The sequence below is a fragment of the Phocoena sinus genome, chromosome 20 (assembly GCF_008692025.1).
Source record: "Phocoena sinus isolate mPhoSin1 chromosome 20, mPhoSin1.pri, whole genome shotgun sequence".
NCBI classification, from domain to species: Eukaryota; Metazoa; Chordata; class Mammalia; order Artiodactyla; family Phocoenidae; genus Phocoena; species Phocoena sinus.
This window is the reverse complement of record NC_045782.1, coordinates 17533949-17559645: the sequence shown is the minus strand read 5'-3', so window position 1 is coordinate 17559645 and position 25697 is coordinate 17533949. Positions and strand designations below refer to the sequence as shown.

Sequence of the window (25697 nt, the reverse complement as noted above, 5' to 3'; positions counted from 1 at the left end):
ATGCAAATTATGTATATTTTGAAACACTCATATTTCCATTAAGTAACCTGACAAATATGGATATTCCATAAAACAAATATGAAGTTAGTAAAACACACTCGAAGATTAGCAGCAATGGCTAAAGTATGTCATTTTAAAGAGATGGTTGTCACCATCATGAAAAAAATTTGAAGTTTAAAGGACATACCCATCAAATCATAACAAAATTATCAGCTTTTAACTTAACAACTTTAAGAGAAAAAAGTAATTTCCAATAAAATAGAAGCTTATATTAAGAATAACCACACACCCAGCAAGCAATTTAAGAATGAATGGATTCTAAAACAAGCCTCATCTTAGTTCTTAAGGTGCTCTACTATATACATTTTCTAGAAGCTGAAAGACTAGACCCATATATGTTAACTGGAAACAAATATTTCTATTTATATTCATATATTTTCTTCAAATTTAGAACTTGGAAAGATTCATGTATTCTTGTAAAATTTGAATTCAGATATTAGAAATTACTAATATGCTCATTCCTCAAAAACAGCTATTGTACTCAACTACTATAATAAAAATTATCAGTAGAGAAATGTTAATGTAAATATATTGTAGTAAAACACTGATAGGAAGAGCAGAATTGATACGATCTATATTTCAGGTGAATAAATAGCCTCCATTAACAAAAGATCTTTTTTTATAAAAAAGCTTCTCTCTTTACCTTTAGAGTTACTGAAAACCTCAATATCAAAGTCTCACCCAATAAAGCATAGTAAGGAGTTCTTTATGAAGGATGGCAGGCAATACATTTTCAATCTCCATAGATAAGAGAGAAGAAAGAAGAAAAATGTAGGATTCTTTTAGGCTAGTTACAAAGAACTTTTCAGTATAAATACTGAAATGTACTACTGAGGAGGGTTGTAAAGTTACTGAAAACTTTTTAGAATAATATGTTTATCTTTGTGTAACGATTAAGAAGAAACCCTGTCTGTAGGAAGAAAAGTTAAGACTGTAGGTCACAAGGTTCACCTCTTCCAACTTTATGGAGTTGTACATAGGAAAACTGAATATTAACAACCATTTGAATAGATCATCCAGGTAACCCAGCATTCCTTAGGAAAAACAAACTGTATAGGCAACTACATAAAAGCAGCCCCACCTCCCAACACCAAGTATTTGTTTCTTTAGAAAGGTACTGCTACTGTAGCTCAGATTTAACAAGGGAAATAGTTATCAAAAGGTCATCATAAAGGAGAATATTCTTAAAATTCAAGAAATTTTTTGGGGAGGATTCAGAAACAGCTTACATAAAACCTACTAAAATGGATTCAATAAAAGATGCTGCTGTCCTCACCAGTATTTCCACTGTGCCAGTGTAGTGTCAGCCTACAGAATGTGAATACCTCTATGAAGTGCAACTAAAGTAAAAGGCAAGTTTAACAAATATATCAGATTTAATGTTACACCTGCTTATACAACTTCAAAAGGAGTGGTAAGTGTACTCCAACAATGAATATTATGTTATTGTGTAACAGTACAAAAGGAGTTCCAAAAACATTCTGAGCAAAGGTATTGTACTAAAAGCAATTCTGTAAAAGCAGTTCCAAAAACATTCGGAACAAAGACTACTATCACTGGGCTGAATTCATCACCTTCCAAATTCACCAAGTACTTTGAAAAGGACAGCGCTCATTTGAAGATATTAAGTTGTAGCATAATTTGTTAAAAATCAGTCTTATTGTCTTATATACGCCAGGCATACAACAAAAGAATTAAGTGATTCCTAACGCATTTTTACACGGAAGTAAACTAAATGGAATGTATATGTTTCTTGGCTGGCAAACTGCTTCGAAACTGTCCCAAAGGACAGTTTTTTACCTAAGGGGTACTAAATTAAGAAAGTTCATTTCTACTGCCATGCTTTTAAAATTGTCTCCACTCATTAGCAGACAACAGAAATGTATCCCACAATGAGGCAGTCAAATAGTCTAATAAACAAATATGATGTATATTTTTTAATCCACTTACGGATTAAACTCAAATTTATTCTGAAAACACTTTATCACTTTAAAATTAAAAGCGGGGGCTTCCCTGGTGGCGCAGTGGTTGAGTCCGCCTGCCAATGCAGGGGACACAGGTTCGTGCCCCAGTCTGGGATGATCCCACATGCCGCGGAGCAGCTGGGCCAGTGAGCCATGGCCGCTGAGCCTGCACGTCTGGAGCCTGTGCTCCGCGACGGGAGAGCCACAACAGTGAGAGGTCCGCGTACCGCAAAAAAAAAAAAAAAAAAACCAGGCAGCATTCTAGATGATAACTGAAGTACTTAAAAAAATTTTTTTTTGGCCGCACCTCAGCATGTAGGATCTGAGTTCCCTGACCAGGGATTGAACCTGCGCCCCCTGCAGTGGAAGCAGTCTTAACCACTGGACTGCCAGGGAAGCCCTCTAGATGGTAACTGATCTTTCATATTAAAAATACTAAAAGAAAAAGTTTACTACTTAATCAAATTCTCCTAGTTTTATAGAGTAAATCAAGGGCCTGCAAATTATGGACCATCGGCCAAATCCAGGCTGCTGTCTGTTTCTGCACAGCCCATGAGCTAAGAATGGTTTTTACAGATAAAACATTTGCAAGTGATTTGATAACAGAGAATACTAACTCTAAATCCCAATTAAGCTAAATGTTATCCCTCCCACCCCACCCCGAAAAAATAAAAGAATCCCACATTTCTCACTAGCAGGCACATATTACAAAACACTGTACTCCCTGGCTCCAGTGGTTAGGACTTGGCGCTCTCACTGCCAGGGCCGAGGTTCAATCCCTGGTCAGGGGACTAAGATCCCAAAAGCTGCGCAGCAATCACCCCCCACCACCACCAAAAAAAAAAAAAAAAAAAAAAAAAGGAAAAAAAAAAAGAAAACACTGCACTCAATTATTATGTTTTGAATTTCATCAATAAAAAATTTTGTTGGGGCTTCCCTGGTGGCGCAGTGGTTGAGAGTCCGCCTGCCGATGCAGGGGACACGGGTTCGTGCCCCGGTCCGGGAAGATCCCACATGCCGCGGAGCGGCTGGGCCCATAAGCCATGGCCGCTGAGCCTGCGCGTCCGGAGCCTGTCCTCCGCAACGGGAGAGGCCACAACAGTGAGAGGCCCGCGTAACGCATAAAAAAAAAAAAAAAAAAAAAAAAAAAAATTTTGTTGATATTCATTTTCTCTTTTTGTATAAGTACCTACATACTACCTAATATCCTCAATTCCGTTTCCTGGACCACAAAGCCTAAAATATTTACTATCTGGTCCTTTAGAGAAAAAGTTTCCTGAATCCTGGCATACAGCAGACAGGTAAAGAGCTGACATAATTCTGCTGCCTAATCCATCACCTTCTTCCTAGTTATTTAGGCACCTGGCAGGTTTCACCCGTTAAATGCAATGCGCTCGCTCGCTCTCTCTATTCAGAAAGATTACCAGATGACAAATAGTTGTAACATTTCAATCCTTCAAAAATACATCTAGATATATCTACAAAGCTAAACTATGTCTCGCTGTAAAAAACGCGGTGCTTATTTAATAACCAGTAGGAGTCTCCAAAGGAGTTTAGTTTCAAAGTTTATTGAAAAGCTTAATGGTTTTATGAAGTCAAGACTATAACAATACCAAATGCTTAGTAGAGGTTCTCTCCTTTAAAGTTCTTCACTTGATATGCTCAGTAAATAATCATGGGTGCAGAACAAGAAACTACCATTCTATAATTATATATGGTTAAATGTTACAAAGCAAAAACAAGCTCTCTGACACCTTCAGATTCCACTTTAAGACTAGGTGATTAAGATTAAGAAGTTTTTAAAGACATTCCTCCTACTGACTTCAAAAGTATTTCCCTTTTAATAAGACAACCACCAAAGATATAAAATGAGACTTTCTGAACCTATCATCATAGAAGTGAATTCTTTATTGTTAGAACATATAAGAAATATTCAGACATTAACTGTTAAATTTATGTATCAAAGATAATTCCCATGAGCCCTTTAGTAAATATTTAAATCCTCAACTTCTACCAAACTTGAAAATAACTATTAGCACAGAGTAAAAAAATTAGTCAGTAAAATCACTTCATTTACTCCACTACCAAATCATTTGTTAGGAAAAAACTGGCAATCAACTGGGATTTACAAAAATGATACTATTAAAAATCACTTTGCAACCAATTCACTCTTTCACCTCAGTTTTCATATTTAATCTTTCATTAGAAATCATACTTTAAAACCAAATTTTAACATGGTTTGAACAACTTGAAATAAGATTCATAAAATGTACCTTTTGATGTTTGTTCTGGAGTTTCGATGAGACATGTAAGTAAGAGTTCTATGCAAAAATATTGGCTATAAAAAAAGTTAAAATATTAAAATTAAATAGGTGAAATTCTAGGAAAAAAATAGTATCAGTAAATTTTGTTGATTACTTACCGCTATAAGATTTCGCGTTCGAAGAAACCTATAGATCTGCGTTGGTTCTAGGTAACAGAAACAAAATCCAAAGTTATCTAAATTTACTCATACTTAAGTTGTTAAGAAAATACCAACCCAGCCCATATTATAACCAATATAAACCAATAACCTATTAGTGAAACTATGTAGTGAATATTTACATCAAGAAAATAAGTATGCACAATTAGATCAAAAGACATGCAATATATAGCATACATTCACAAAATGCATCTACATTTACTTTAAAGTTTCTCTACAATCTAGTTCTTAAACCTTGCATTTCTAAGGCAGCTATTTTTAAACCAGTCTGTATGCAGAACTGAAAAGAAGTAGTTACATTCATTTAACTTAGTTAATTTAAACTATTTATAACCTATCTACTTCTAAAAGGTAGCTAAAATGAGGTAGTTGGATTCAGTAAAAGAACTCTTTATTGAAGCCAAATAACAAAATAAAATGTTCACTTTTTAACTGGTCTTTTCAAAAGTCTGTACAGTAGTCAGCCGAAATGGAATAAAACCGTTACCGCGATAGATGTCCTAATACAGATATAATCAAAGTGAAATCCAAGACATAAGTTAGCTAAAATTTTCGATGAATATTGCTAGTTATAGTTCAAGTTTCTATTTTGCTCAGTGTAAATATTACCTCAGTATGTAAATACTACCTCAACACACATTTTTAAAGTAACAGATTCCCAAAGTGTTTTTAATGCTGTTTAGTTAAAATCTTGTTATAAAGGACTTAGGTTACAGATAGAAAATATTTTATATACAAGTACCATAATACCAGTTACATTAATGACCTGTTAGTATTATGTTTCTTTAAATAAAGCAGTATAAAAATGACCTAATATGACTAACTATATTAGTAAATACATCAAAGCATATAAACTTCTCAGAAACTAAGATCAATATTAGAGAAGAATCAAGTTGTTTTGTGACCATATCTAACTCTTAATGACAGTTCATCTCTCTAAAGTAGACTCATCAAAAAAGCAAAACAGCTAAAACTTTCTTGCAGGATTTGTCTTCTCACAACATTTAGAAAGAATTTTTTAAATTTCCACTTAATCTTCAGTTAGTTTAGTTTCAAATAAACTAAAAGGAGATGAGATGTTTTAGAAAGGCTGCAAACATGTATGTTTACTGTCATCACTGTGCTTTAGTTCTCCACCATATTTCCAACTGAAAGCCTCTCCAGATTTCTGAAAGTATATTGAGCAAACGCTAGAATAATGTGAATCTTTCTCAAGCAGGTTCAATACTAATTTCAATAAAGACCGAAATTCCTTGTATTAAATTCCAATTAGAATTTCATGAAGCACTAATGAGAGAGAATGAAAGAAGGGTATTAAACAACGTAATACATCTTTCCAAGAACAGCTGATACCATGCCCTTAACATATGCCACAAAAAAATTGTAAATAAAGACATTGAGTGGTAGAGCTGAGTTTATTCAAGTCTCTGTAAAATATCTAGCTATTAAAGGTCATCCAAATTACAACATCCATACAAAGGCAAAGAGGAAAACAATCAGGATGTAATATTCATTAAAGAACAGTTCAGATTACTCATAGTCATGACATTTCTTATATATTCTATTGTTTCTTTCCAGACACCTTGCCCCCCTTCCCAAATTAAGTCGTGGCTTTGCCCTCCAAACAAACCTTAAAAACAGAAACTGACATCAGAAAATGTCCCGAAATTAAGACAACTACAAACGGGCAGAATTCCGAAATCGTCTAGAGAGAAATAAGATGCTTAAACACTGCCTGTCTCAGTTTACGTACCCATTAAACGGGTGGAAAGATGTGAAAGGTGTAGAGCATCAAAAGGTGCCATGTTAACGCACCAAGTTAGTGCGAAGGCATTTCAGACTAATGACAATTTGGTCGATTTTACTGCACTCCTCTCTTCACAGGCTTAATTTTGCTCCTCTAAACCTACAACCGACAGCCTTGTACTTCTATAGTACGGAAGGCATGAAAGAAAGCAAGAACTAGTCCTGAGATCTGACGGTAGATCCAACTGTACAGTCCAACTGTGACCTCCCCACCTAAAAAGCAGCCTGCTCTCAACGCGGGGCCCCATGCCTCAGCTCGCGTGTAAATCTTCGGGGAGGCACGAACCTCACCTGGACCCCCTAGTCCACCTCCCCCAAAGGCCCTAGACTTCGGGCCCCCTCGAGCCGTAACCCCGGAAGGCGGAACGGCCCCCTCAATTTCGCCCTCCACTCCCGAATCAAACCGACTACAGGTGAGGAAGGGGGTCCCAGCACGAGTGTCCCGGCCCCCTAACGCTGCAAGAGTGGGGATTCCTGCCCTCAAAGCCTTCATCACACTCACTCTCAAAGGCCTGGAGGAAAAGCTCGTGGTCAGCCTGGACGTGCTCCATTTTCGGCTTCTTCACCGGTAACACCGCGGCCCCCGCCGCTGCCGCCACGGAGGAGGAGGAGGAGGCCGAGTAACTGCCGCCGCCTCCACAGCCCCCGCCGCTGGATTTGCCGCCCGACGCCGTCGCCGCCGCCACCGCCGCCGAACCCCCGAAGCCGCCTCCCCCGGACCCCGCGCTGGGCCCCGAGCCGCCCCCTCCCCCACCGCCGTGCTTCTGAGGCGCCATCGCGGTTCCTGCCTCCTCCCCCCGCCAGCTACCCGCCGGGCGGCCCCGGAGAGTAAGCGCCGGCAATACCAACCGCTCGCCCCAGCAGGCTCCGGCGGACCGAGGGGGGAAGGAGGAGAGAGGGGAGGAGAGGGGAAGGGAAGGGAGGAGGAGAGGAGGGAAGGAGGGAGGAAAAAAAAGTGTCTCCTCCTGAGAGCCCCGCTCCGCTCGGGAGACCGCTCACCCTAGCCTGGCCTCGCTCCGCCCACTTCCCCCGCCCGGCGCTCTGATTGGCCGGCGGGAGCGCGCGCCGCCCGGCCGCCCAGCCTGTTGGCCCGCGGATTCCCCCGTCAGTCACGCGGAGGCGCTTCTCGCGGAGGCGCGGCTTGGTTGGCCCGTGCGCGCTGCCGATCGCGGGCCCGGCCGCCTCTTTGAACTGAATTCGCGGGAAAATTAGGGGTCGGAGCGGCCTTCCTGCTGGCCCCGGTGCATTGTGGGGAGAGAGGGACCCAGCGAGCGGCTTAGGGAGCCGTTTCTCGCCTTATGAGCGTCGTCAGTCGCCGCCCCCGGGGGATACAGGACCCCTGAGGAGAGGCGGGCCGCTGAGGAACGGGGAGGCGGGTGCTGGGGGGTCGAGGGGCTTGTTAAATGAACTGAGATCCATGCCGGATCATCGAGTCTCTAACTTCACAGAAAGGGGCCTGCCTGGGGGTTGGTCGGGTCGCTTCTGGTCTGAGGGGCTCTCAGGGCGAGGATCTGTTCCCCGGTCCCCTCGCCACCACGTGCCTCAAGCCACCCTTGGCCGAATCCCACCCAGCGAGCCCTAGAGAGGACTGGGGGCAGCCAACGGGTTGCGGCTGCTGCTCTCGGACGCCGCTGGGCTCCACTAAAGGGAGCGATTTCTAGGGAGCAGGAATGTCCTATCAAATGAGGAAAAGGATTTTCTGTAGGTGCGGTGAGGCATCAGGATCGTTACTGAGAGCGGTTGTTGCTTCTCAACGTGTTGGAAGCAAAACTTAGGTTTTTGATTCCCGGACACCACAGGAGTGGCCAGAGGGACAAACTGGATGATTTCTTAGAAGTACCTACACCCATCTTGAGAACCTGCCCATTCTGCGCTCAAAAACTGGAGAGGGGATGCGGTGTTTTAGCCGGTCTCGCTTAAAAAGAGAGATGCATAGGCCCGGACGGGTTTGGAGTTGAGCTAATACTCTTCAAGATTTGAATTTCAGGTCGGACAAGATGATCTCTAAGGATGTTCTTCCAAATCAAATCCTGTAATCTTGTGTTACATTAAAATGAAACATTATCTTCAAAAATTCCAATCTGTAAACACAGAGCCGTTTCATACTTTCAATAATATTTTTTAAATGCCTGCTTTGAGCCCTTTATAGTTCACTTCAAAACGCTGTTTACAAAGCAAGCATCTTTGGAATGGTTATTTAAATAACCAAAGTGCTGATTTTACAATGCATTTGCTACATAAGAAAGTGAGCTCTACAAATGATGCCTTGTAGTATAAAATTTGGCATTTCAGGAACACATCTGAAATTAAGTATACCTGTTGCTAATTTTTAAGTACAGTCTATATTTTTAGACAAAAAGTTCAGAATGCTCTCTTGTTTGTTATACTGTTCTGTACTCAATATTTTTAAAAAAATTCCCCCCTACCAAGAAAAAAAAAAGAGGTTTTGCTTTGTTCTTTAGATTTGTCAAATAAGCCTTCTCTGATTAGTGCCACCCCTAGAGGCTTGTGGGGTGTTAGATCTTGCTAAACTGCTCATCTTTAGCTTTACAGGGTTAGAAAATGAAGTTTCATCAATTCAGTCAAGGTCTGGAGAACTAAAGCGCACTAAGCAAATCACAAGATATCAAATTATAAACCAGAATGCTAATTTATTAATCAACAGTAAATGTAACTGGCAGAATTACCAGTCTTCGTCATTTATACAGGGTTCTTCTTTGGGGTGAAGGGAGGGTGGAGATACAGGTACAGTCAAAGAAAAAGACCGAGTCACAGGTTATCATAAATCTTTGATGAACAGAAAAATGGAGCCAAAGGAGTTGGGATGTTCTTAAAGGGTATTTCCTTTAGGAATGCCATGGTAGCATTCTAGGCTTCAGCACGGACATGGTTTTAACGTACAGTCGCTTACCAGTACTGGTCATGAGAATCAAACCCATCCATTCTATGGGAGGGGCATAGTAACAAATTCTCCCTTTTTGTATTCTCCTTTGTGGAGAATGTATGTAGAGCACTAAAAAAAATCCTTATACCCTAGGACAAATTAGAATTAATTGAGGGGTTTTCTTGGTTACATCACAGTATTCTTAATCAGACTCTGTCCTATAGGTAAAATGTCTGTATATCACCTCAGTATTGGTCACTTCTGTGGCCAGCTTATTTATTTTGTGTTGTTATTTTTAAGTTTGGTGTGGTAACAGTTTTTGAGACTTTCAATGCCAATTCACTGTCAAAGACAGGTGTATGTTTAGTCCCCTAACTCCCACTGAATTTGAATTGCTTTCCAGGGTTTTGTTTGTTTCTGCCTTCATGCATATTTGGAATTGGTAAACTCCTAAAAAGCAAAGGCCACTGTTCATTTTTTTTATATTTCCTAGCACAGGACTAAATATACGTGCAAGGAAAGAAGAAGAGCAATCGTTTTGACCTTTATAGTTTTGAGTATGCTTTTATGTATATTACCTCACTTTGTCATAATGATCCTACGAAATTGGCACTATTTTCATTTTACAGAAGAGAACATAGTCTCAGAGAGGTTAAGTGATTTGCTCATTTAGTGGCAGAGCTGTGAGTTGGACCCAGGTTTTTGTTTTTTGTTTTTTGTTTTGGCTGCACCATGCAGCATACCGGATCTTAGTTCCCTGACCACGGATCGAATCCGTGCCCCCTGCATTGGGAGCACGGAGTCTTAACCACTTCCCTGGACCACCAGGGAAGTCCCTGGACCCAGGTTTTTAAAATTCAATTTCTATGCACTTTTGCAATCAGAATAAAGTTATCTTTAGTACTTCAAGTTGACTGTTAAGTATGTTTTAAAAACTGAGGACTACTTAGCTTCTCTTACCAAAAAAAATCAATTTTTACTCCTTCCTATTGTGCCCTTTTTCATCAATGTCCCCACTTGGCCTTACACAGACTTCTGTGCTGGGATTTTTAACCTTTCTTGTGCCATGGACCCCTTTGGCAGTCTGATGAAGCCTATGAAATGTTTGTTTTGTAAATGCACAAATATAAAATGTATTGGATTATAAGGGAAACCAAAAAAGTTGTGATGTGTTAATATAGGTGCTTTTTAAATTTACTAAATAAGATCTAGCAGCAGGTCAGTCTTATGACTATCACAATTTCAAAGCAGTGATGAGGGCAAATAATATTTTGAGGTAACCGCAAGAAGTGTAATGTGATATGAAAATATCTGTAACTTCTCTTGGAAACAAAGCCGCAGGCATTGCTAACACTACTGTGATTTGTCACCTATATTAGTAGTTGAAGGAAATGCTAAATTTCAGTTAGAGGTTAATGTACATAAAGATGTAATTTATTTTCTCCTCTGAATTCGGAGACTCCCTGAATTTGATACAGATTTACAACTTGGTGTCACAGCATCAAGTCTTTTTCTTTCTACTTGGCTGTAAGCTCTTGGGGGCAGGGATGATGGGTGGTGATTTGTTTTAGCAACTGAGGTGTCTGTCACTGTGCCTGGCATAGAATAGGGGCTCATCCAATGAGTTTTGATAAATAGGAATGGACACCAGTGCATAAATATAAATACTGATAATAATAATTAAGTACTTACTATGTGCCAGGCAGTATTTTAAGCTTTTAACAATTCCAACTCATTCAGACCTCCCACCGACCCTCTGATGTTGGTAACTATTATTTTTCCCATTTTATAGATGAAGAAACAAAAGCAAGCCTTGTTAAGTAACTTGCACAAGATAAGTAATGGAGCTGGTATTCTAACGCAAACAATCTGCTTCCAGAGCCCTCACTCTTGACCATCATGCCATGAAACTGGAGAGCTTTAGAGATATAAAATATTGCACGTGTCATTTCTAGGTCAAGAAAGATTAGTAAATATTGCCTCTGATGCACTGGAATGAATGATCATCAGTATTGAATGCATTTGCTGAAAAATAACCTAGGTATCAGTTTTCCTTTTTACTTGTATAGTGTCTTTCTATCCTCCATCCACTCCCATCACCTTAAGATTAAGCACTGAGTCTAAGCCAACAAAAGCTATATCAGAAAAAAATATGTGTTTAAGTCTTGCTTTGAGGGAACTGAAGTTATATTTGCTGATAAATTATTGGAGAGATATAATCAAATTTGATTTTTCAAAAGGAACAGCCTCCAAAGTAAAAATACTAATAACCTACTAATAAAAGTTAGTGTGAAAGAACAATTTTAAGAGTTCTATTTGAAATTTAAAATCAAAAGCTTGCACATTTTTGTTTCCTTTGTCTAGAAAAGAAAAACATGAGAACCATGGAACGTTCACTGTGTATTATGGGGTTTTCATAATAAACCCCTGATTTTTGTGTGTGTGTTTAGCTAGGTTTAACTAGATATAATAAGGGTGCTAGGGAGGCATAGTTAGAACCCCTGAAACAAAAAGAAACTTGACACTGATAGCTTGAGGGAGGAAAAACCACCTGAGACAAATTGGAAATATCTAAACCTGAATTTTGGGAGGCCTACATCTGGAGATAGCTACTATGCCCATTTTTAAAACTATAGGACAGGTGGTTTTATCTTTAATTTTAAACAAAGGCAGGAGTGAATTGATATTTATTGAGCATTCTATCCATACGACAATCATAAACAGTTACGTTATTTACTATTGTTAGCCTCTCACACACGAGTAACTGAATCTCAGAGAGATTCAGTAACTCTCTCCCCATCTCACAGCTTTTAAGTGGGTGAGCTGAGATTTGAACCCAGTTACAGGGGACTCAAAACCCCATGTGTTTTTCAGTATAACAAAGGTATCTAGGAAGCATTTTGGAAGCCCCAGAGTTTCAAAAAGCTACCTCAAGGGAAACAGTGTGGACTCTGCTTCTCCTTTTGTTCATCTTCAATCAGAGCTGTTCTGCTTTTATGTGTTGTATAATTTGTTTGAAGATAATGGATCTACTTACTGAAAAAATATTTTTTGAAAACCATCGCATTACACTCAGCTACCTTCCCAAACCTGATCATGAGAAACAATGAGCTAAAATGACACGAAAAATGTATTCTGGGCTATACTCACCTCAAAATTTGACACCATTAAAAACAAGAGTATGCTAAGAGTAATGAAGATTACTTTAATAGTAATGAAATATAGATGAAAAAACTCTGTGTATATCTCATGCATGCCCTGCCCGGAAAAAAAAAAATTCAGCCTTGCTATTGTTACCCCTTATCTTTGTGTGAACTGATTGTTTCCAAACTAAATGTTTCCTTCATATTCTGAGGAAAAAGAGCATTACTATGTCACCATTCTTCATAAATAATATCAACAAAACTAGGTATTATACCACTTCCATAATAATGGTATAGTCTGTATTTCCATTTAAAGTTTATAAGTTAACCTTCATTTTACAATTGCTGATTACTACTTTTAATCAGAACAAATTAAGAGATACAGGTCTTTATTTTTAGCTAGTTGTTGTTTTACAAATATTGTTCTTCTTTCCATGATATGGTTTTTGTTTGAAGGATACATTTAGCAATTACTGTTTATAAATTAATTTATTATATGAAAACAAATTTTATAGCTAGAGGAAACTGAGATAGTATCTAGCTTAAGCCTCTTTTATTTATTTATTTATTTATTTAACATCTTTATTGGAGTATAATTGCTTTACAATGGTGTGTTAGTGTCTGGTTTACAACAAAATGAATCAGTTACACATATACATATGTTCCCATATCTCTTCCCTCTTGCGTCTCCCTCCCTCCCACCCTCCCTATCCCACCCCTCCAGGCGATCACAAAGTTAAGCCTCTTTTCATACACCTGAGGAAACTGAGTTCCACAGTTTAATTTGCCAAGATCACACAGGAGGTTTAAGTATATGCTGAGAGAGAATCTATAGGGCTAAATATTTGCGGAAAAGCTACCTCTTAGCTTATGCATTCAGTGTTCTTTAGGATGTTTTTTATGTACTCCATAAAAAAAAAGTCCTCATCCCTCTTACTTACTCAGGATTTTATTTCTGCTTGCACACTATTTAGTGGAACTAGACCCTGGGGAAACATTGCTATTATTCCTGGTTGAACTACTTTTTTCCTTCATACTCATGCCTCCCTACAATAACTTATTCATGTGACTAATTTGAGAAAGTTGCCACCCTCATGGTTGAGCTGAATAAGAGAGGTGTACTGAAGAGACCACAGGGTGCTTTAGCAGCTGTTTTTGATAGAACAACACAGACCTTACATGTTGCCACTGGGATAGTACTCTCCGTGCCTGGAAAAAATTCCTTGAGATCATAAAAGCATTTGACAATAGATTTCAGAATTCTGTAACCATTTTCTACCACAGAGGCATTGTAAGTGACCAGAGAGAGAGCGATTGGGGGAGTAGGACTTCAACTTCATATCAAGATAAATTGTTTCTGTACTTTTAGTGTATCAGGGTCAAAATTAACACGCAGAGGCGAATTTTAATTTGGTTGGGCTTTCTTCAGAGAGTGTTCTTCTAAGAGAGTTTTCTTAATAGGAGAGAAATGCTTCTGGCTCTACTTCTATTTTTGAAATCTATGTTTTTCCTCAAGTTCCACTTTGCAATAAACTTGGGAGAAAGAACATTATACTATCAATCAAGACTTGACTTGGTCATTATTTCACAGTGTGAGTTTGAGAAAGTTATTTAAGTTCTCTGGTCTTTCTTTTCTCAAATATAAAATTAAGGATTGATTTAGACCAGTGATTTTTGTCCATAACAGAATCCCTGGAAGTTGAACGTAGATCATGTGTAATGTGGAAAATCATGTTCAACATTATAATTTTATTTTTGGAAAGCAAAAACAAAGCTATCTGCAGTTTTTACCCTATAATCAGTGAAAATAAAGTTCTTTATCAGTGTGTACATGAAGAGGTAGACAGTTTTCCATATATCAGTGTTCTTAAGGCACATCTCCCTAGAAAGATAGACATGGGTTACAGGGGTAGGGGAATAGGAATTTTTTAAAAAATCAAATTAGATATTGAGGGAAAAAAATCAAGAAACACTGATATAGGTTATTGTTAAAGTTATCCCCGTTCTTTAATTCCAAGAAAATCACAGAAATCACCTTCTAGTGTGCTATACCAAAGTTAAATTCAAAAAAAAAAGTTAAATTCATCCTAATGTTCCTTTTCTGTAAAAATCATAAAACTTGGGTTCTTTTTTTGGTTCCTGAATGATGAATAAACAAAAGGCAAATAGTGTTATCTTTTCTCCAATGGAGCAAAAAAGCGTTACAAATTCAGCTCAAAACATGTCAAATGAGGTAGAAGAGTGCCCGGTAAGAAGGTGAACTGCACAATATTTAGAATGAGAAATGAAAAAGGAAAGTTTATATTGTACTTATCATGCAAGAATATAAAAATCCTCTTTCACAGATTAAGACAAAAATATCTAAAAAAATGCTGAGGGTACAGAAGGATCTGAGCAGTCTGAATTGCCCACAGACAGGAATGTTAAAAAATAAGTTGTTAGGCGTTTTAAAAAATATTCAATAATTTATTCAACCAATCTTCTATCAATTCTGTGTTACACTATGGTAAGAAGAAAAAAAAGGCCTGTATAAATTGCTTTTGGGAATTTGTTAAATCTTTTTGTTTTTAATTACCTTTACTTCTTTTTCTTTTTAAATTAATTAATTAGGTCTGTGTTGCTGCACACAAGCTTTCTCTAGTTGTGGCGAGCGGGGGCTACTCTTCGTTGCGGTGCTCAGGCTTCTCATTGCAGTGGCTTCTCTTGTTGCAGAGCACGGGCTCCAGGCGCACAGGCTTCGGTAGTTGCAGCACGCAGGCCTCAGTAGTTGCAGCACACGAGCTCAGTAGTTGCGGCACGTGGGCTCTAGGGCATGCAGGCTTAGTTGCCCCATTATGGCACGTGCGATCTTCCCGGACCAGGGATGGAACACGTGTCCTCTGCGTTGGCAGGCAAATTCTTTTTTTTTTTTTTTGCAGTATGTGGGCCTCTCACTGTTGTGGTCTCTCCCGTTGTGGAGCACAGGCTCTGGATGCGCCGGCTCAATGGCCATGGCTCACGGGCCCAGCCGCTCCGCGGCATGTGGGATCTTCCTGGACCGGGGCACGAACCCGTGTCCCCTGCATCGGCAGGCGGACTCTCAATCACTGCGCCACCAGGGAAGCCCTGGCAGGCAAATTCTTAACCACTGTGCCACCAGGGAAGTCCCCAGTCTTTTTTTCAGGGCCCCAAATGGTCAATTATTTGTAATGTTCAATGGATGTTTCAATAATATGGATATTTTCTGTTGTGTCCAAAGTTAATCATCTAGGGAATTCCCTGGCTGTCCAGTGGTTAGGACTCAATGCTTTCACTGCAGGGGCCTGGGTTCAATCCCTGGTTGGGGAACTAAGATCCCCAGAAGCCACTTGTGGCAAAAAAAAGAGAAAGAAAAGAAAGAAAGAAAAAGAAAACACACACACACACACAAATAAAGTTAATCATCTGTGTCTGTTTACCTATCAATCCATCTATCATCATCCAAGATACCACATTACTTTTGGTCCTCATGCTCCTTAGTCTCCTCTGGTCTGTGGCCTGTGACAGCTCTCAGACTTCCCTTGTTTTTGATGACCTTGACAGTTTTAAAGAGTACTTGTATTTTGTATAATGTTCCTCAGTTTGGACTTGTCTGATGTTTTTCTAATAGAGTGGGGTTATGGGTCTTGGGGAGGAAGATCCCAGAGATGAAGTGCCATTTTCTTCACTTCATATCCAGGGTACCTGCTATCAACATGATTGTCATTGATGTTGATGTTAACCTTAGCCACCAGAACAACTAAGTATTTCACAGTCTTCTCCATTCTACTCTTTGGAAGCAAGTCCCCACGTGAAGCCCACACTCAGGTGTGGTGATAGAGGTTGTGATGGTGAATTAAGCTCCACTTCCTTGATGGGGGAGTAGCTTTGTAAGTTATTTACAATTCCTCTGTATAGAAGACTTTTCTCCCTCATTTTTGTATTTATTTAATCATTTATTTATGGATATTTACTTGGATACTTTGGGCTATATCCAGTACTACATCATTTAATTTGTTGTTCAGATCGTTGCTGCTTTGGCCATTGGGGAGATCTGCCCCTTTGACATAGCACCATCATTTGTGTTTTGCTTTTAGCAATTTCTTACTTTCTTGTACTATGACAAGTGCCAGCCTCATCCTGTATATTCCCTACCCCAGTCCTAGAGCAGCCATTTCTCCAAGGAGCTCTTGTTCCTTTCATTATGATAAAATGATGGAGAAACCAAGATGTGGGTGCTGGGTATGCTCATAGCTTCTGAGGTGTCATTTCTTCTAGGCCCTCTCAGTGGATAGGATATATGTGTATGTATTCTAGCACGTGCATACACACAAATCTGTAATTATTTCTGCCTGTCATCTCTATTACATTAAGCTAAACTTGAGTTTGTACTGATGTCTCTGACTCTATTTCTTTTATTTTAATATTTGCTTTTCAATAGTAGTAGTCACGTTCTTTTCAATCTCTCTCCCTTTCCTGAGCACTTACCCCAAGAAGCCCCAGATGGTGCTGTTAATATAATTACTTATGTGTTTAACAGGTGTTACCACCTTTTTTTTTGCAACATGCAGGTTTTAATTTATTTTTAATTGAGATATAATTGACACATAACATTATATTCATTTTTTAAATAAATCTTTATTGGAGTATAATTGTTTCACAATACTGTGTTAGTTTCTGTTGCACAACAAAGCAAATCAGCCATATGCTGGAGAAAGAACTAATTTCATTTTCCCAGGAAACTTGAAATGTTACAGAGGAGAGAGATGACAACCAAATCCCCCAGTAAAAGGAAGGGTGGCACGGCTCATTGCCCTTCCCAGCAAACACTGAGAGAAAGAGGCAGTGGGGACAGCAAACTAGTTGAAGGTCTACTTCTCAGTTATCCTTCCTCTTTCCTGGCAGAGCTCACTCTCCAGACTGGGGGCTTTCTCTTTACTTTAACGTGAGTCCCCATCATAAGGGGCATGTTTCAGGTTTCTCACGTTAAGGGCTCCTGGAAAATTGTAGTATCAGTTATATCTTTCTGATTCTAATTATGTTTCTTATATACTCAATTATATACTCAAGAGTTCCTTTTTTTTCTTATTAGAAGCTAGTTTTCATTTCTTGGAAATCTTAAAATTTTACTGAAGTGTCTGAGCAAAAGAAAGGAGAACAGAATATGTCTTGAACAGAGGGAACTTCACCATGAAACCTCAAACAGAGTTGGGGAACTTATTTTATTCTGGGATAAATGTTTCCTGACACTGAATTCAAGAGTATCTCAGCGAGGAGTGTGGTATATAGCAAGTAGTCTGGAAGGTCATGAGTCTTGAAGACTTTTTCAAGTACCTAAGCTACTGAATCCTGCTTCAAACAACACTATGATAGAGCCTTTTGCAAAGTTAATAAATATCCCTAATTTCTCAGGAAAATGGCTTGCAAAATCAGAGTCCTTCTGAGACAGGCTGGGACCTGGAACCCTTTGCTACAGTGCTGCAGTGCTTGCACATGGACACACCTCTCCTCGAGCAATAAAATACAAAGAAACTATATGGGGACTGCATGCAGGCACAGCTGGGGCAAATTCTGGATCCAAAAGATACAAAGAGACCAAAAAACCCAACTACCACTTTTGAAGAGCCTGGAGCAAAAACAGGTTTGGGAGCAGAAGCCAGGTACTGTGCATGCCCTCTGCACACAACACCACTTAAGGGGTGAGCAAAACACCTAAGCCACCCCTGTGGCCCGACTCCTGGACACACCCCTACCCTCACCCTGTATAAGGAACAAGCTTGCCCCCCTTCAGGGAGCCAGCAAGCAAGCTAACCTGTTACTTGTTTTCACTCCCCCCTGGTGCAGCAGGGGTCCCAATAAAGCCTTGCCTGAATTTCCTGTCTGGCCTCTGGTCAATTTCTGTTGATTGGGGGTAGGCCAAGAACCCTGGTCTATAACACTTCCTACTTTCGAATTTCATCTCTTTCTATTCCTGGCTATACTGCCTGCTCTCCAGTCATACTGGTTTCAGCATTATTCCATGAGCACTTCTATACTTTCTTACTATGCTTGGAATGCCTTCCCCCCTTCCCTCATCAAAGTTCTGCACATTTATCATTTTCACTTAGATGTCATCTCTGACATGAAAATACTGCCTAATCTTGCCGGATAGAATAAATTACCCATAGTGTATGTACTTGTCTACTCTATTAGCTAACATCTAATTCATCTGTGTATCTTTAAAGCCTATTGCTGAAAAGGCATTCAATAAATGTTTGTTGAACTAATTAACAAAAAATGAATATATCTACATAAAGTTGCTTCAGTGCTGCTTGGTGGACATCAGAGCTTGTCCCTAGGTAAATATTGAAAGTGTTTAAAGGGAAAGATACACTGAAGTGGGAGCCAAGTCACCTAGCTTCTCTGATCCTAGCTCAACCAACAGCTACATAGCCTTAGAAAAGTCGCTTCAACTTTCTGGGCCTATTTCTTTACACAATTAGAAGATTCCGCTGGATCAGTTATTCTGGAATGAGATCATAGCCTCAAATATTTTGGGTCAGAAAAATCTTTGTGATCCTCTGCTAAGAAGATTGCTAGTCCTATGAAATTCTACCTGTATGATTTCTGGAAAGCTTCTTATAGCTCAGTTACAACTTTTAAGTGTATTTCATCCACTGCCTTATATTCTATTACTTCCATTTATGTTTTACATTATTTCTATGACATTTCTTCGATTCATACATGTAAATATGGTCCAGAAACTTAGCATCATATACTTTAATATTCCTATCTTTCCCATACATAGATACCTTCAAGAAATCCTCTATTAGTTCAGTCTAAAATTTGTGCACTTAACTGAATTAACCAGCAGTTTATTCTGAGGACATCTCTTGTAGCTAAAAAAAAAAAAAAAATACACTAGCACTTTTCAAAATGAAAACTCCACTTTACCTTTAGGGCTTGTGATGAGAAAAGTATATAATGCTGAATAAAATTTAAAAACCTGACCCACTTGCAGACAAGGAAAAACGCGCTGAGTTTTTTCTTGGTAGATCCCCCAGGCTGAATTAGTCATTTGCTAGACATTCCTATAGTACATTGTACATACCTTTTTTTGTGTGTGTGTGGTACACGGGCCTCTCACTGTTGTGGTCTCTCCCATTGCAGAGCACAGGCTCCGGACGTGCAGGCTCAACGGCCATGGCTCGTGGGCCTAGCCACTCCGCGGCATATGGGATCTTCCCGGACCGGGGCACGAACCCGTGTCCCCTGCATCGGCAGGCAGACTCTCAACCACTGCGCCACCAGGGAAGCCCTAAAAATTAATTTTTATTGGAGTATACTGGCTTTACAATGTTGTGTTAGTTTCTGCTGTACAGCAAAGTGAATCAGTTATACGTATACATATATCCACTCTTTTTCAGATTTCCTTCCTATTTAGGTGACCACAGAACATTGAGTAGAGTTCCCTGTGCTATACAGTAGGTTCTCATTAATTATCTATGTTATATATAGTAGTGTTATATTATTCATCCTTGGATCCTCAGCCTCTTTTGATTTAAAACTTAGCAGATACCTGATCAATATTTGTTTGATGAGCAAATAAGAAAGAACTTAGCAGATACCTGATCAATATTTGTTTGATGAACAAATAAGAAAGCCCAGCCGCTCCACAGCATGTGGGATCTTCCCGGACCGGGGCACGAACCCATGTCCCCTGCATCGGCAGGCGGACTCTCAACCACTGCGCCACCAGGGGAGCCCTTTAGTTTGAAACAATAATTTGCAGGAGCTGGCTCATACCAGCTTGCAAGAGCCAACTGGTGGATCTTGAGGAATTTTGTAAGCCATTTGTTAAACACAGTTGTTATTTAAAATTAGGTTATATGCGGTTAAAATTAAAGATATTAAAAATAAAAGTAATACTCAAAACCCATCACTTCCAAATTATTTTATTATTGATATTTTATTATCACCTATGCTCTTGAGATTGTCTCTTGTATCTATATTATAGAAATACTAGTATAATGATATACTATTGCACTTCTCTTCCCAATTCTGCATTCAATGGTATAATGTTGATAGCTTAAAATCAGCCACTGTGCAAATATTTACACTTTGAAAATGGGCAAGCACTACTAATCAAGGCTCCACCCCCCCACACACACACACCCCGCCTTTGGAGAGTTGGTTGTTAGTCATTTAATAGCACACCATTGTTTAGACGGCAAAATTGACCAAGGGGTAATGAAAAGTTTGGAAAATAGAGTTGAAGAAATCTGCAGACAGTAGGGAAAAAAAAGACATGAGAAGTGGAAGAGAAAATATGAGAGAATTAGAATTATTTGGAGATTCTGATGCACAGATAACAGAAATTTGAGAAAGTAAGAACAGAGAAGACATGTGGATGGAGTGGAGCAGAGTATGTGTGTGTGGAGGGGAGCGATCTAACGAGTAATGCAAGGGAAAAAAAAAAAGTTAAGTGAGAAATTTTCCAGAACTAAAGGGCAAGAATTTCTAAATTGAAAGGGCCCTTGAGTGTTTAACACAATGAATGAAAAGATGTATATCAAAGTATATCATTGGGCATTTTCAGAACACCAAAGATAGAAGATAATCAAAGCTTCCAGAAATAAAATACAGTAATACACAAAGGACTATGGGTCATGTACAAAAGTAAGAATTTCATTAGACTTCTCAACAATAACTGTTGAGATAACTGGAAGCTAGAAGACAGTTCATAGTTGTAAGGAAAAATGAATTCCAACCTAGAATTATATACCCAGACAAATTATCACTTCAATCAAGTGAGGAGGTCAAATAAAGATATTTTCAGACATGCAAGATCTCAAAAAAAGATTACCTCCTTTACACTCCTTCTCAGGAAGCTAGCAGAAGATGTGCTGCACCAAAACGAGGGAGAAAAACAAGACATGGGATCCAGGACACAGGGGACTCACACAAAAAGGTAAGGAAAATTCCCAGGATGACGATGAAGGGAAAGCCCAGAACAACAGCTGTGCAATTGGCTTAGTGAGCAACAGTTAAGATTGGAATGGGGGGAAGATTCCCAAGAAAAAACAAAATAGATGTATTTTACCTGATGAATGAATGGGGATTTACAGTTTGGGGAAAAATGAGTGAGATACGGCATGTAGAATGCTTAACAAAGAACTGAAGACAGTGATTAACTCCAGGGACTACACAGGAGATACAGTCATAGTATATTACTCAGACCCACTGTGAGAAGTATTTTCAATGCATACTAATGTAAATTAAAAATTGATTTAACCCACGGTGTGGAGAGGACGAGTGTGTGTGGAGAAAAGGGGACAGAGTTGGTGAGAGACTGGTAAGAGGATACCACATTGAACGGGAAACAGACCGCCCCCTCCATAAACAAAGGACATTTCCCTCAGAAACTGCTCAAGTCTTGGACCCCCTTAATCTGAGAAAGGACATACAAACGGGGCCAGAAGGGAAAACTGGAGGGCTTGGTTGGAGCGGTTCTTTGGAGCAAGGCTGCGGGATTGTGGACCCCCTCGTTCCCCGAGAAAGGGACAGGGGTGCAACCCTCGACCCCGAACTCGGGGGCGACCTTCGGGCCGAGTGGCCGGGAAACCCGGAGCCCCGGTGCCTGCCCCGCGCCGGCTGCGACCCGGGCCGCCTCCCGCGGGGAATCCGTGGCCTGGGAGGCCAACGGCCTGCGGGCGGCAGGGGAGGGCCGGCGAGTTGGGCCCGGGCTGCGGCGCCGAGTAGCCGCGGGGACCGGACGGGAGCGGAAGGCGGCGCCCTGTCCGCCGGGCTGCGGCCGCGCTATCGACGGCCGGCAGGAGCCCCCCGAGGGCCACCGCGGCCGGGCGGGGAGGCGCCCGCTCCGCTCCGCCTTGCTTCCAGCGCCCGCCTCCGCCGCCGCGCCCGCCGGGCCCTCCATCTCTGACTCTGATCCTTGTCCCCTGACCCCGGCCCTCGTCCCCCCACCCAGACCTTCTTCGCCCGCTGACCCGGATCCTCGTCCCCCGGGCCAGGCACTAGGCCTCCGACCCTGACCCTCTCCTGCGACCCCAGCCCTCGCCCCCGCCCGATCCTCGCTCACAGACACCGACCGCCGCCCGGAGCCCAGTCCGCAGCCCTCGAGGGGTCTGGGGTGAGCCTGGGCGGGGCCAGAGGAGGCTGACAGCTCAGCCCGCACCCCGGTCCGGGTCCCGATGGTGGTCCCTTGGCCCTGGCCAGCCTAGTTACCGCAGCGGAGGTGCTGGAGACTAAGTGAGCGAAGAGAGGGACCCCGATAGAATTTCCAAGCTGGGCAGGGTGGGTGACCCCGGGAACCAAGAGCGAGCAGAGTGAGTGGACGGTAGAGTGGCGTTTTGGTTATACGGTGGTTAAATCTGTGCAACACACGGGTCATGCGTTTATTTAGAAATCTGGCGGTAAACCGGTAGACAGAGCTGAAAAAGTTGCACGTGGTTGCACAGGCGCGTTAGAATAGGAGAGAGGGGACGTGTGGGGTAGGGGAAGGCTGTTTTCCTTTACATGTTTTAGAGTACTATTTGACGTTTAAAACTAGTTAGTTCAAAAAAAGAAAAAAGATAAAGAGCCATTGGTGAACTTTAGTAAGCCTAGATTTCCCAGCAGACTCCCCCACTTACTAGCTGTGTGAACTTGGGCAAGTCACTTCACCTTCTGGAATCTTGGTTTGCTCATCTGTGAAATGAAGCTTCACCCACCCACAGAGTTTCAGTAAGGATTAGTGTGACAGGTAGGCAAAAATGCTTTGTCAGATTCTGTGATGGGCACAAGCTAGTTGTTCAATGACCCTTATGAATGAAGTTATTTTAGAATGAATAAAGGGGTTTGTAGCCAAAAGCAGCCTCTCTGCCACAATACCTGTGTGCGGAAGGACTGGAGTGGATGTGATCCAATTTGAATGTGGGTTTTTGAGCAGACCAAGGCTGTAAAGGAGAGAGCAATAATAGAGCTGCTTGTGTGAACAACTAGAGGTCTTTTTACATGTTAATTTGTACCTGGACAGCTCCCAGGTTGTGGAGGCTTGGGGTGAGAAGGGGAGAAAAGGGAGCTGGATTTTTGAAAGCCACAGAATATGCCCTCTTTATTTATTTATTTATTTTTGCAGTACGCGGGCCTCTCACTGTTGTGGCCTCTCCCGTTGCGGGGCCCAGGCTCCGGACGCGCAGGCTCAGCGGCCATGGCTCATGGGCCCAGCTGCTCCGCGGCATGTGGGATCTTCCCGGACCGGGGCACGAATCCATGTCCCCTGCAACGGCAGGCGGACTCTCAACCACTGCACCACCAGGGAAGACCCTGCCCTCTTTATTATGAGTATCTTATTAGCAAGCAGATAACTTAAGGAGTGAAATTACTCACCTTACAAAAAGTATTCCTCACATGAAGAACGGATCCTAAGTCCCTTAAGGCAGAATCTTCTCTGATGTTTAAAAACAGCAATGTGTAAAGTAAAAGTTGAGGTATTTCAAGCAATTGCTGTGAAGTCAATCAGAAGTTAAGATAAAGCACGTTTTCATTTTAATATCCCAAATAACCCAAAAAAGATGATACAGCTGGAATTCGAACCAGAGTTTGATTCTGAAGCCTCTTCTTTCATTTCCCTCTATTGAAATGTTTTATTTAAATAAAAATGACAAAAATAATACACCTTTGTTATATTGCTCAACAATATAGTATGGTAGAAAGTCCCCATTCCACTTCTCAGAGGACCAATGTGTGAATGATTTGATGGGCAATCCTCCTAACTTTTTATTTTGCTCCTAACATGCACGTACACACATTTAAAATGGCTTATACAATAACTGCTGTTCTGCAACTTGCCTTTTTTAGATTTAACAACGTGTCATAGGCCTATTTCCATCTCATTACATAACACACTGCTCATTCTCTTTAATAGTTGCATAGTATATACCATCATATGGACGTATTCTAATTCATTTAACCACTTGCCTGATAGACAATGTAGGATCTTTCCAATGTTTTTCTATTACAAACATTGCTTCAGTTCGTGCGTTTTCGTTAGTGTTTCTGTAGGATAGATTTGTAGTTGTCAGAGTGGCATCAACGGCTGAGCCTTAAGCATACATGTTTAAAATGTTGGTAGATACTGCCAAAACGTACTCAGAATAGAGCTGGTTGTCTTAACAGTGATGCCCCACTGCCCCTTGAGCAAAGTAGCGAATGCATTTTGAAATAGGTGGCTTCCTTGGGTAGTGGCAGCTGTGTGGACCCATGGGGGAGGGCTACTCATGGAGAAGGAAAAAGGGAAAGATTGTGACCAAGTCTTGGAAGCAGAAAGCACCTTTGCTTGGGTGATTTGTGTGTACCCAAGCCAATGGTAGTCCCTGAAAAGTTAGCAAGGGGAACTTGAGGTTTGTGGCTCTCTTGTGGTTCATAAATCCTCACTATTGAAAAGAATATGGCCTTTGAATTTCTAACAGTATGTGATTTTTCTGATAAAATAAATAAATAAAAGATTGTTAAAAGTGACCCCATAATAATCTATTGCTGTAAGTCCAGAGTTTCAAATCTGTTTAAAGCAAGGTACATTCACAGTGTAAGTGGCTCCTGGCTTGCCACAGGAGGGTGACTTTAAGGGAAGCCAAACAGCTCTGAAGAGAACATTCGTCCCTGTGCCTCCTAATAAAGGTTCAAAGCTCACAGGGTCAATGGCCAAAGGCTCTGAAGAACATCTCAAGTGTATCATTTAGTAGAAAATACGAAAACGCAATACTCTCACTCTTTGACAGGTGACAGCAACTGTATGAACCAAGAATGGTATTTTAGTTAGGTTGAGGGTTGTAAATTACAGAGACAATCTCTTTAAGGCACCTCAAGCAATTGGGCATTATAGTCAGTGACACAGAGAGCAAGAAGGGGCCCAGAATTTCAAGAGTACTGGATTCAAAACAGTTCAAATGGGACTTCAACTGCCGGAGTCTGTGGATCCTCATTCCAGGGTGCTCTTATTAGTGGGATTCAGTGACTCTCTCTTAGGTACTGTGTTCCTTCCCCCATCCCCTTTTACTCTGTATGCCTTTTCTTTTCTTTTCTTTTCTTTTTTTTTGCGGTACGCGGGCCTCTCACTGTTGTGGCCTCTCCCGTTGCGGAGCACAGGCTCCAGACGCGCAGGCTCAGCGGCCATGGCTCACGGGCCCGGCTGCTCCGCGGCATGTGGGATCTTCCCGGACCGGGGCACGAACCCGTGTCCCCCGCATCGGCAGGCGGACTCTCAACCACTGCGCCACCAGGGAAGCCCCCGCCTTTTCTATATTTCATAGTTTCTACTTAATGCAGTTTCTGCTTCCTTACAACTTTGCCTTGCCAGGCTCCTCAAGCTCCAACTTTAATTC

General features: G+C 41.0%; 1 protein-coding gene across 2 annotated transcripts in view; it reads right to left on the bottom strand.

Annotated features, from left to right (window-relative positions):
• SUZ12 (SUZ12 polycomb repressive complex 2 subunit) overlaps window positions 1-8494 on the bottom strand; it is a 40496-nt gene extending 32002 nt beyond the window's left edge. The window contains exons 1-3 of one of the 2 annotated variants that reach the window (XM_032617247.1): window positions 6815-8494; window positions 4447-4493; window positions 4298-4362 (exon numbers count right to left, since the gene is read on the bottom strand). In XM_032617247.1, the coding sequence (XP_032473138.1) occupies window positions 4298-4362; window positions 4447-4493; window positions 6815-7088 (386 nt within the window). In that variant the 5' untranslated portion in view covers window positions 7089-8494. The remainder of the gene's footprint in view (window positions 1-4297; window positions 4363-4446; window positions 4494-6814) is intronic. The other variant, XM_032617246.1, reaches the window with a different exon arrangement.
• Window positions 8495-25697: the final 17203 nt, after the last annotated feature.